At 46.2% G+C, this 12496-nt stretch overlaps 1 protein-coding gene across 2 annotated transcripts in view; it reads right to left on the reverse strand.

Moving 5' to 3' along the window:
* The window catches only part of TFAP2B (transcription factor AP-2 beta), a 26568-nt gene extending 15238 nt beyond the window's left edge, over positions 1-11330 (reverse strand). Inside the window, exons 1-4 of one of the 2 annotated variants that reach the window (XM_027602525.1) lie at positions 11200-11280; positions 8033-8059; positions 6340-6798; positions 1565-1625 (exon numbers count right to left, since the gene is read on the reverse strand). In XM_027602525.1, the coding sequence (XP_027458326.1) occupies positions 1565-1625; positions 6340-6798; positions 8033-8059; positions 11200-11280 (628 nt within the window). Of the gene's footprint in view, positions 1-1564; positions 1626-6339; positions 6799-8032; positions 8060-11199 lie in introns of both variants that reach the window. The other variant, XM_027602526.1, reaches the window with a different exon arrangement.
* Between the last annotated feature and the right edge of the window lie 1166 nt (positions 11331-12496).

A 12496-nucleotide genomic window follows, 5' to 3' on the forward strand; every position in this document is an offset into this window, starting at 1 on the left:
TACAGAGCCCTGAGATAAGGGGTTCTAGTCTTCCCTGAAAAGGGAGGAGGAGCTGAAACAAAAAAGCCAATGGAGGAGTGCCTCCCCACCCTCCCCTACTCACCCCCAGTGACCAGCAATTAACCAAAAGAGAAGACCCCAGAGGAAATGCTGAAAGTGAGCTGTCAGGACAGTTGCAAATCTAAGCACCAAGCCTGGGTGTCCGAGCAAACCCAAAAGCTAGCATTAAAAACTGAAATGATACTATCTAAAGAATAGAGGGAGGGATGTTTGGAGCAACACTTAGAATAAAGAGTTTTGCCCCAAATCTTACTATTCTTCAGGATATTACATTCCAAATGGCATTATTCCAAGTACAGCTCCCCTCCTCCCATCCTCCACCTCTTAAAGCCACTTTTTCTGTCTCTGTAAAAAAAGATAATTTAGAATACCTCACCCTGTTTGGAATTCTGATTTCACGACCCTCCTACTGTAACGGCTTGACTTTGCGTTACTTTCCAAAGTGCTTTTTCCTTAATTGTTTTTGAGTGTCATGTGGCTCAAATTAATCATAAATGACTGAAGCTAGGGGTTGTTGACACCAGATATAAGGACGGGCCTTTTCCAGAATCGATAAGAAAGGGTTACAGTAGTTAAAATTGTATCTCCAAATACCAGTTCTTGCGATAATTAAAGATTGCACTGTTTACACATTCAAGCTCCTAAATTGGTGGCATGTGAGTGACATTCGGGCCTTTCGGCAGCCACACTAATCGCTAGGCATTCTCTCAGTGACTGTCAGAAGAGAGGGGGAAAAAATTAAGCAGCTGCAATACGCCCGAAATGAGTTATTGTAATTACATTTAATTAGTTTAATTAGTTAATTATTTTGCTTACAGCTGTACAAGAGACTGCAAACATTTGTTAATATCACATGCCCTTTAACAGTATGGGGTGATTCCACAGTCACACTAAATCATGAATGCATATGTAGAAAGATTTAGAAATGTGCATAGGCTGTCTCAACTTCTTAGGATGTGCATATTTAGCAACAAATTTGGTACAATTTTAAAAAAAATAATTAGAAACAACTCATAAAACATAGAGAACTGGAAACAGAATTACCACACACACACACACACACACACACACACACACACACACACAAATCAAATGCAAAAACAAGAAGAGGAACTATCTCAAAAACATAGGGTTTAGCTCAGCAAACTCCAGTTACCAATGAAATAATTATAGCACGTTTTTGAAAGCAGTGTTTCCTAGTCAGTTTCATACATGATAGTAGTTCAGTTATTTAAGATATATCTAGAATTGCTACCAAATGCACATGAGAAAAATGTCAATAGTCTCTGTCCCTCTGTCTCTTATCTGGGTTTCTGCCTTTGGTTGCCCCCACCCCCAAATTTCCTTCTTCCCGACATGCCTTTTTCATCTAGAAAGCCCCTGTCCTATGATTGTGAACAAACATTTCTGTCTTATAGGATAACTAATTCCCCCAAAGTGAAAACTCATAAAGACATGACTGCACAGGAAAACTTTGCTTACTTTTGGGAGGAATAATCCATACCTTTTTTTATGACAGACTGGTCCAATAGATTCATGCCGCTGTTATTGGCATCTTCAACTGACTGTGAATATAAAAACATCACTATTCAAATTGACTGGATATTAAAGAATTGCACACATAAATCATGTCATTCCAAACTGGAGTTTCTGTTATTTCCATTTATATTAATTCACAAAGGGAGGTTTTATTATTATCATTATTACCTCCAAATCAACATAGAAATGAAATTCACCGAAATTATAAATTCTTCCAATGGAAGCAGAGGAAAAAGGAAACTGTGAGAGACATCTGGGATGCAGTATTGCTTTAGTTATTATATTAAACATAGATGTTACACAGACATAAAGTTTTATATTATTTGCTCTTATGAACTGTGAAAATTTGCCAATAGCTGAAAGATTTTCACCAATATTAGTAAGAATAATTTCTGTTTTCAATTTTATCCCAGCACATCTTAACCCTAGAGTCATTTTACAAATACATAATAGTTTACATTATGGGATTTTAATTAAAGTCTGAGCAATTTGGAATGGAATGCAAACAGCAACACATAGGAACACGTTTGCAAGCTGGCAGGACCGCACGCCCATGCAGTCCATACACGTCCTTGTGTGCTATGAATTTCTTGCTGTGTGATAATCCCTGAGAGGAACCTGCACAGTTTACCCCCCTCCCTATCCTGCTGCTGCTACTTCCCAGCAAGAAGCGCACCTGTTAGGATGGCAGTAATAACTACAGACACACAGATACAAAGACTCAGATCCTCCCAGTCAGCACCTAGGTAATGGCAAAGAGCATTCATCTTCTGTGCCACAGTCTTATCCTAAAGAAGGAAAGTTTCAACCCTGGGTGTTGGCAGCACTTCTGAGGGGAAAGAGCTGTCAGGATGTTTCTTACTGTCAGGATGCACCAAGAACAGAGTTTTGGCGGTGCATCCCAGAGCATCCAAAAGCATTGTATTCCCTCCTCCACCCCCCCCAATGAAAAATAAATGCTAGGTCTTTCTGAAATGTCCTGCTGCTTTCCCTGATTCTTAGAAACCCAAGTTTGACCAATTTGTCACCCACTCTACAGAGAAGTAAAGAGCAAAGGGCTTGAGAGTGAGGCTGTGTTTTCACAGCACCTTCCACCCACTCACAATGCATCCCCAGACAGGGCGTGTGTTCATCACAAGGAAGAGACTGTCTACCCCAAACAAGCAGCATTAGAAATGAGATGATCTAATCACGAAGGGAGCATGTTAATTTGTTTCTTTTCGTTTTTAATAGTCACTCTTCAGTTGTCGGAAAGGTGAGGAAAATTGTTATTCTCCGTAAGAACCGTTTTCCATGTTGCAACATGCCATGTACATATTAAGAAATAGTAAAAGCTTCTTTAAAAAAGACTTAATATAACTTGTTCGAAACTCCTCAGGAGACCCCACCACGCACACGCGCGCGCGCGCGCACACACACACACACACACACGATTCACGCCTTGCTATGCTCACGTGTCTACAATGCGAGGTGTCCACTCAAGACAAAAATAATCGCCTGTGTCTGTGGGCGGGCAGGCCCGGGATCTCAGGGGCCAGGGCCCGGGCGCCCCCACACCTCACCCTCACGTCGATACGTAAATATGTATATACGCCTCATCAGCGACGTGGGGGTAGTTGTGGTAGTTAATGAGAAGGCTCTTGTCTGATTTTCTATCTAATTACGGCCGCCTGCTGGGTTTTTGTACAGGATATTCACGCAGCATGCTGGCGCTTAATCGTCACAGGGAGGATCGTAAAGATTTAATTAGGACTGCATGCGGAAGCGCAGAAAAACAACTCAGACTCGTAATTACTAGACTTCTTTAGTTAAAAGTGATACCAGGGGTTGCTTTAAGACACTAGGGTGTGTTTGAGTGTGTGTGTGTGTGTGTGTGTGTGTGTGTGTGTGTGTGTGTGTGGTGGATTTGACAACATCCTGATATGTTTATACTCAGGGGTAGTAGAGGTGAGAGAGTTTAGAGAGCAAAGATTGTAAGAAGAGGTGCTCATGACAGCTAAACTCCAAGCTAGGTGTCATCTCACTCCGTTCTGATGCTGTTTTTTTGAGTTTTTAACACTGCATTCCCCCAACACACATACACACAATGGGTGAAATGTAGCATACCCAGAACCCAAACAGCGATTTGCTAGTTTAATAGCCCCTGTGAGTAAATTGAAATAGAAATTGACAGGGTTTTATAGTTTCATTTAAAAAAATATTAGAAGCATTTGGTTAATTAGCTCCTCTCCTCCTCTTCTCTCACGGTCGGGACGGTGGCCCTCCGCGTGTGTGTCTGGGTCACCCAACATAGCCCCATACCAACCCTCGGCCAGGTGATACCCCTTGCTAAGAGGACCACCGGCCCAGCAGCGCCCTGGGGATCTGTCTGGTCCGCCGCTGGAAGGAGGGGGGAGGAATCCGGAACACATAATAGGTTCTTGAGATGGAACAAGTGACCGAGGTCCAGGCCGAGGCACTCTCTGGTCCCTTCTCAAAGACTGTTCGGGCTCAGCCAACCCAATCCGTAGCTGTAAGTAACGGCGAGATCCCGACAGGCTCGTAACTTCAGCTCCCCCTCTCACCTCGCCTCTTACGCTCCAGATCCCTAATTCGGAAGTGGATCCTCCGGGATGGAGCAGAGGAGGCACAGCCTCTGCATTCGGGGCTCTGGTCCTAGGTACATCTCCTCCCCTGTCTTTCTTTGTCACCTGCCCCGTGTCGCGTCAAGCACACCCAGGCCTGGGAGGCCTGTCATCGCCACTGAAACAGAGATCGTCCCCGCTGCCTGGGATAGGTGGGAGGGGGGTGTCTCCCCCCAACCCCCTGCACTGAGGGTCGTCCAGATAAAGTCCCGCAAGCCACCCCACCTTGCCAGAGGAGCGGCTGAGAAGCTTCTGGGGGGAGGAACAGGGCAGAGGTGTGTGGGTGGGGAGCATGCGTGGGCCGGGGCCTGCACCTTTCTCTCCTCTGGGCTCTTTGCACCTCGCGGTCCGCGTTCCGACGCAACAACTCAGCCAGCCGCGCGACGCTTTGACGAGGCTGTTCTCTCCAATGCACACTGAACTGGTCCTGTTCTCTCGTCCTTTGCATTTGGCCAAACACTCAAAACCCCTCACAGTTATATCTTTAAAAACTAAACTAAACTGAAACCAAAGAAATCTATTCCCTCTTTTGAGAGAATTCCTGGGTTCAGTTGACTGAGTCACTCGGCCTGCAGGGTGATGATGACGCCGCCAATGTGTTGGCATTGCCAACAGCAGTGGTGATGAGTTGATCCACTTTCATTATCTAGCACTTTGAGCGTACTCAGAAAGGTTAATTTCAGAACTTACGCCCCCCCAACACACACATTACCCCAACACATTTTTTTTTAAAAGCTCTTAAATATTTCCTTCTTGTATGGTATTCCGAAACGAGCAATCCCTCCAGACAGGGATAATCAAGCTTGATTAAGCCAACAAAACGATCATTCTTATTACTACAGGTAAATCCAGCCACAAATCAGGTGATTTCATCATTTTTGGAAATAATAAATAACTGAATTTCCTTTAAAACAATAAGCCATCATAGACTACACACAGGCAGCATTTGATGCTGTCACCACAATTCATTTTTCTTTGCTTTAGAGGTATGTCTAAAATGATGCATAATATACACTACTATGCCAATGAGACCGAAGTGTCAAATACCTTTCAACCATATTTATCTTTTCTGCAGACTATTTAAATTAGGGAGCAAAAGGAGACCTGCTCAGAATCACCCAGACAGTTTTTAGAAATCGTTTCTTTGATGTTTCTTTGTTTAGTTTAACCAAGTATTCTCAACCAAATCAGGCCCCATTGTGTAGGTTGCAGATGGGTTAGGGAGTGGGTGGGGGGAGTGTTTTGAGCCTTTTGTTTTAAGAAACAAACACGTGATGCCTCTTTAACTGGGATAGTGGCTTTGGGGAGAGGAGAGTATTAACGGAGGGGGAGAACTGAGGAGGGATGTGGAGAATATTGTTCCACAGTCATTTAATGGATCAAAAGGTGAAAACAATCTCCAAAATGGTATGTGTCCTCTTGGACTCCCAAGCAGAATTATGGCTTTCTGGGTCTCTCCACACAATTATTCCATTTCTCAGGAGATGACTCTGGAACTAACTTATCTTGAAAAAGGGCTCAGCAGCTTATGAAACATTCAAAGTAGGACCTGGTTTGGACAATCATAGCACATGTTTTTCTTCCCATGTGCATTGTCATGCTTAACATTCAGCAGGAACCTCTGGAGCCCAAGAGGACCTTGTGCCTCTCTGCTGAAGCTCCAGACTCTAGGCAGCTCAGTCTTTCACCTGTCTTGTTAGGAGGCCAGGCCCACTATGGGACACTCATGGGGAGTGGGTTGGGAAGGGTACCCAGCTTGCTAGAACAAAGTGCAGGAGAACAGGGAGTAGCTAAGGCAAGACAAAAAACATCTAGCCTTAATTCTGGTGATGCTAAACTATCAACACACGCATATATTTTTCTCCTTCATGATTTCATTTCTAGTGGTTCCAGCTTTCATAATTGGACCTCCAGAAATCACCACTACAGAGCCATACATGTATAACACAGAAACAGTTATATATGTGGTGTCCAGCTATTCCTGTTCTAAAGATGGAAACTACCTCCCCCAAAGGATACAGAGCTGCCCCTCCTCCACCCCTCCCATCTCCCAGGGCATTCACTATTTATTTATTTATTTATTTATTGTCCTTTTCATTTGTTTGTTTGTGGTTACCTGGACGTCTTCCATTCCGGGATGGCCGAGGCCGTGCAGCGAGAGGCTGTCACCCATGCCCGCATCCAGGCCGTGGTGCGCCGAATGCAGCAGCACGTCTGGCCGGCGGACCGAGTGGTAGTCCCTCCGGGGGTCGAGGCCCGAGAGCTGGGGCAAGGCTGCCCGAGGCTGGGGCAGGAGAGAGCCGGCTTCCGAACCCACTTCTTGTCGCTGCCGTTGCCCCCAAGGATGCTGCTGGGGCTGGTGCAGTGGGTTCAGGGAGTAGGGGTCGTTGACGTGGGAGTAGGGATCCTGGCTCTGATGGTAGGGGAGCGGCTGGTAGGGAGGCGGGAAGTAGGGCGGCTGGAAGTCTGACGACGGGGTGTGGGACAGCGGCGGGGCGCTGGAGTAAGGTCCCTGGGATACTGAGCCCAGCTGGGAGAGCCTGGAGCTGTGGCTTGGGACGCCATCGTGCCGGTCCTGGGAGCGGAGAGAAGGAGAAAGAGAGAGAGGAACAGAGTGACAGAGACAGAGAGCGAGAGCGAGAGAGAGAGCAAGAGAGAGAAAGAAAAAAAAAAAAAATACAAGCGACTAATGGAGAAGCCCGGCTTCCGTATATTCTTCCCAGGACAGGGGAAGCAAGAGTCTGAAACTTATACTCCCAAGTTGACTCAGAGGGCACATGATTTCAGCAATTCCAAACGCCAGGCTTTGGGGGAAAAATGGGGAGAATCACCACCCACTTAACCAATATCTGAGCCTTGTGTTGGGAGTGCAAAGCGGGCAAAAGGGGTGAGGGTAAAGTAACTATGTATGGGGAGAGATTCTAAATTTCTTGGTTAAAAATATAGGAGCCTTACACAGAGTATTTCCTCTTCTGGGTATTTTAAACTATTTTTCCTAACTCTTTCAGAGGTCCAAAGCATAACAAATTAAACGTCATACTTTTTGCTGTGCTGCTCCTGTTCAAAACCAACTTCGGCCTTCAGTGGCAACCCAGCCAGCTGACCAAGAGCTCCCCACACAAACCTAGTAATTCCAGGAGCTCTGAGGAATCTGCCTGATCTGAGTTCCCAGTCACCCCTCCCTCCCCAAGAGGAATTAAATAATTTAAATAGTGTTTGGTTGAAATGGATCTCATTTGAAATCATACCCTGAACTCACGTTAAATTAAGTTGAATGGTGGTTCTGAGGAGTTGTTTCTAAGGTTGCTTTTCTGTATCTAATGCTATTATACTCCAGGGTGTGAAAATGAAGGACCTGGGGTTGGGAGGGAAAAACTAGAAAAGGCCCAGACAACTTACTGTTGGTTCTATCTGGAGTGGCAAACTAAGTGGAAGGAGAAGGGGGAGCTGTGTGTGTGAGAGGAGTGTTTAAGTTTCTCCCTCTCCTCTGTGGAAATGCCTTGGTAAAGTCCCTCTGGTTCTTTTTGGAGAAATAGTCACCTAAATTTCCAAACTGCAATGGCAAATAAAAAGTTTTTCTCTGCGGCCTCCCCCCTCCCCAGCTGACTCAGGGAGCTCAGACGGAGAGCACACAATGCAGAGAGAAGCAGCTGCAGCCTCGTCCAATTACGGTGCTAAATTACCAAGCCAAAGGCGCTCAAAGGAAGACAGAGACAGAGAGAGTGAGGCACACACACAGAGACGGAGAGACAGAGAGACAGTGAGCGGAAGGAGCATGCAATTCTGGTACAACGTGAATCCAAACTCACCATGGATGAATAGGTGTGGACTAACATCTGGAAAAAAAAGCCTGGTTACTGCTCAAAATCAAACAATGATTAAAAAAAAAAAATCAAGGAGTCCAGCAGAGAAACGAGCTGGACACAGGAGCCAAGCTTGAGGGGTTTCCAGGACAAGCCATCAAAAAAAAAAAAAAAATCCCCTCCACCCCCAAACAAGATTGGCGATGCCTGTCACACACAGACAGAGCTGTTCATCGGTCTCTTGCTGTCTTTTTGGCCTCTTTTCTTCTGCCGCTCTTCGGGGCTCCAGATGCAGTCCTCTTCCACCCGAAGCTGGGCTCAGACTGCTCGGGCGCCCCTTCCTCCCTCCGCTTGCCTACACCGCCTCATAATAATTGATATTCATGACTATTAATATTACACGAGTACTTTAAAGGGAGAATGGAGGACAAATGGAGCGTGAAGCAGCAGCGAGCGCAGAGCTCCCCTACTATTGTAAATGACGTTCATTCAGTGGAGAATTACTAGATGTAATCAGACGAGGGGGCTGGCAAAGGCAGACTGGGGAAAAAGTTTAGCAGGAAAGAGGCAGAACTTCAATTAACTGAGCCGGGGACAGGCGTAAGGCAGCCCCTGCTCCTTTGGACAAGGCAGTGAGGGAGAGCATCGCTGGGGGCTTGTACAGAACGTAGGTGTCCTTGTTCCTAGAGAGGGACTTTCCTAATGGGAAGAACTGGTTGCCCTAGGTGCTTTGTGTGCAGATTAAAAAACAAAATAAAAAGGCGTTGCCTCATCATTTGGAGGGGAGAGAAAAGTAAACCGGTGGGCCTGGTTGTTTACAGTGACGTTTAGAGACTTGCACTGAATGCTGGAAATTATGCTTACTTATTAAAGGACAGGGGCAAGATGGGGGCTTTTCATCCCTTGTGTAGCCTTTCCCTCCTTATACTGCTCATACAATCCGTGATTTTTACCTCAATTTAAAATATATGCAATCAATCTTCAAGTACACTAAACTTATCCTTTCCAAAAGGCAAAGCCAGGGGCAACAGAAAACCTTTTTGGTTGTTTCAGGAACCCGTTCAACTGGCCTGACTGCCATTTCTGTTAAAGTTCAACCTTCTTCCCGACTTGAAAAGGTTCCTTCCACAGGGTTGCAGGTTCTCCTATATTTTTGAGCAGAAATTTTAGGCTAATAGGGATACCTGCAATATTCTCTCTCCTCTCCCCCCCCCGTCTCACCCCTCCCCTGTCTTCTCTCCCTCTCTTCCCCCCTCCCTCCCATTTTATTCTCCTCTCTCTGCCCCCTCTTCCACTCCACCCCTCCCTTTTCCTCTCTCCCTCCGTCCTTTCTGGTCTCCCTCCCTCCTTTACCATTTAGCCAGTTTACTTTTCATAAGCAAAGAACAAGTTTTATCCTGCTTACTTTTGGGAACCCACTGAAATCCCTCTATGTATATTCCGAGCTATTTACACACCGTGCCCCCGTCTCCACCCGTTCTCATGCCACCTCGGGCGCTCACATTCTTTAGGATAGTTCTAGCGACTTCGACTTTACCATTATCCCGCGTGTTAAAGAAAGAAAAGGAGGCCGAACCGAAACAAAACGCACCAGGCGGAGGCGCGGCTCTTCGTTACAGTCAATACACGCCACAAAGAGGAAAGGAAAACCCTAATCATCATTCCGCAGAAAGACAAATCTCCTCAATCTCTCTTTCTCTCTCCGTCTCTGTGCCTCTGTCTCTTACACACACACACACACACACACACACACACACACACACACACGCACTAAAACTAGTATTCCGGGCTGGCGGGAGCTGGGGACAGTGAGCTGCCTGCGGGACGCGGCGGGCAGGCTGCGGCGGGGCCTCGGAGCCCCCGTCCGCCCCGTAAGCCTGGGCCGGCGGCGTCAGTCGGGGCTTAACGACCGCTTCAGTGCGCGGCCCATCATCCGCAAGGCGGCTTCCTGCCGAGCTTTCCGGAGTCGTCCCGGAGCGGAGGGGTCGCATTTTCTCCCCCCACTGGTTTGGGGGAGGCTCTGGGCGTCCCACCGCGACCATTTGGTACGACCGATCGAGCGCTACTCGCCCGGGACTTTGCTTCCCGTCCTCCCTCCTCTCTCCAACTTTTCCGCTTTACAGTCTCCGTCGCCCGGCTCGCCAGCTTCGACCTTCCCCCGCCTTAACTCTGCTGCGCCTTTCCTCGAAGCTTTTCTTTCCTCCCTCCCTCGACGTCTCCTCCAGCCTTCGCTTCCCTCTTCCCCTGGCACCTAAGTCCGAGTCTGCGAGGCCATTCCGCTCCGAGCGAGGTTCCGCGGGCCTCCGCCGCCGTCCCCTCCCCGTCCCGCCGCGTGCCCCGCCCGGACGCCCGCCTCGCCCGCGAGCCCCGGAGCCGCCCCGCCGCCGCATCAGTCGGCGCCCCAGACCGCTGAGGGCAGCGGCGAGCGCGGCCACGGCCCCGCCGGGCGGCGGGCAACTTCTCCAGCCCGAGGAAGAGTTGCGCTAACCCCAGCGTTGGAGAGCAGTGCGCACTGAACGAGGGCAGAACATTGAGTTAAAAATGCCCAAACATGGGGTGGTTGGACGCACTGACTCTCAAAAAAGCAAAACACAAGAAAAAGAAAAAAAAAAAAAAGATCTGCCAGGGCTCCTTGGCTTGTGCTGTATCTACACCCATCTAACCCTCTATCTGCTTCCCTCCTCCTAATTTTCCGTCCTCTACTTGGATCCGTTTGTTATTGATTTCAGAAATATTATTGAAAATAAAAATTAAAAGCCTGAGTCTGTTACGAATGAGGCTTGAAAATCTAATTCTCTCCCATACTCAAAACGAGGAGAGCCTCTGCCTTTATCAGTCTCTATTTTTTCTGCCCACATTCAGTAGCACCACATTTCCCATCAGAACCTTAAGGGGGGGGGGGGGCGAGGAAGAGAGAAAGAAAAATGAAAGAAAAAGAGAGAAAGAGAGAAAAAAATCTCCTAACTTAGAGTAGCCGGATTTCAACCTTAAAGTTCTTTTTCCGAATCGCGAAGTCTCCCCCCAGCCAGCTTTTCTAAAAGTTAGAGAAAGCTGAGAAAACCGGCCGGAAATCTACGACTAAATAGTTGAAAAATATATATCAGTTGGGGTGTCAAGAAGCTCAAATTCTCTATCTCCAAAGCTCTAAGATGCATCTGGGGGTGTCGGCTCACCTCATAGATATCTTCGTACTTGACATTCTCCACGAGCTTCCAGAGCATGATGGCAGCCTGGTCTCTAGGAGGTGAGTGCATTCATGTGAGGAGCAGATGTCTGGCTTCTCAGGACTCCGCTGTCTGTAATGATCCATCTATAATTGGAAATGGGGGATACACACCAAATCCGACGCTCCTCTCCCATCGCAACTTATATCTGTTGTCTCAAACAATAGGCTGGAGAAGTAAGCCTCAGCAGAGAGAAAAACATTATTACACGCACAGGAGTTAGATGCAACCCACAGACATATATATTATAAAAAATCATAAACACATATTTACACCCAGACACCCACATTGAGTTATATAAGCACCCCTGGGTCACGCAGAGTCTACAGGCTCTAAACATCCATTTAAAGGAGAGATAGTCGTTCAGTGTGATTAAAATAAATATACACATTTAAAAACCTCTATATGGAAAATGATGAATCATTGTAGCCACTGACTAAAGTCTTTACAATTCATAATGAGAAACCAGGGGGCCAACAGTCCCCCATTTTCTATGTAGATTTTAAAAGGGGGACCATTACTGAGATTTTTATACACAAGAGCTCCTATTCATGTGTGTTCAGCAGGAGGGTATTTTGAAAGCTGGATTTGGGGATTTTTTAGGGCAATCTCTCTGTATCAGTGTCTACAAACTTTTTTTTTTTTTTTTTTTTTACCGTACCTCTGTCACTGTAGAACAACAACAACAAAAGCCAGCTCACCACAGTGACCATTTCTAATATTTTTTTGGTCATTTTGCCCTACACATTTGGAAACTTAAATACTGTGTGAACACCTCAGTCTGTCTTGTTTGTCGTTTTAAGGGTTGTTTGTGTGCATTTTCAACAAATTCCTTGTGCCTTGGCTAGAGGCTCCATATTATGAAGTTTTGTGTTTTTTTTTTTTTTTTCAGATGTTGGGAGCACAAATTCGCACACTGTTAATTCTTTGCAGAGGCATAGGACATTATAATTGCATCTGTTGTCTATAACTTTTAAGTGGTTTTAATCATGGACAGTCAAGAAATGTTCACCTGAACCTTTGGGAGATTTAAGCAGAATGTTCTTCAAAGAGATAGTGAAAAATATTTTAGTATGTACGGATTTTGTTTTTGTTTTGAGTGTATTTTTTTTTCCTTAGGGAGGTGAATTGTGTAGGTTTTTTTTTTCCAAAAGGAACACATAAACAACAACAATAACAAAGTTAACAAAACCTTGAAAATGGGCACCCTTTAAGGCACAGGGTTTCCGAATTTCATCATGAAGTG

This window comes from Zalophus californianus, chromosome 7, assembly GCF_009762305.2.
Source record: "Zalophus californianus isolate mZalCal1 chromosome 7, mZalCal1.pri.v2, whole genome shotgun sequence".
NCBI lineage: Eukaryota > Metazoa > Chordata > Mammalia > Carnivora > Otariidae > Zalophus > Zalophus californianus.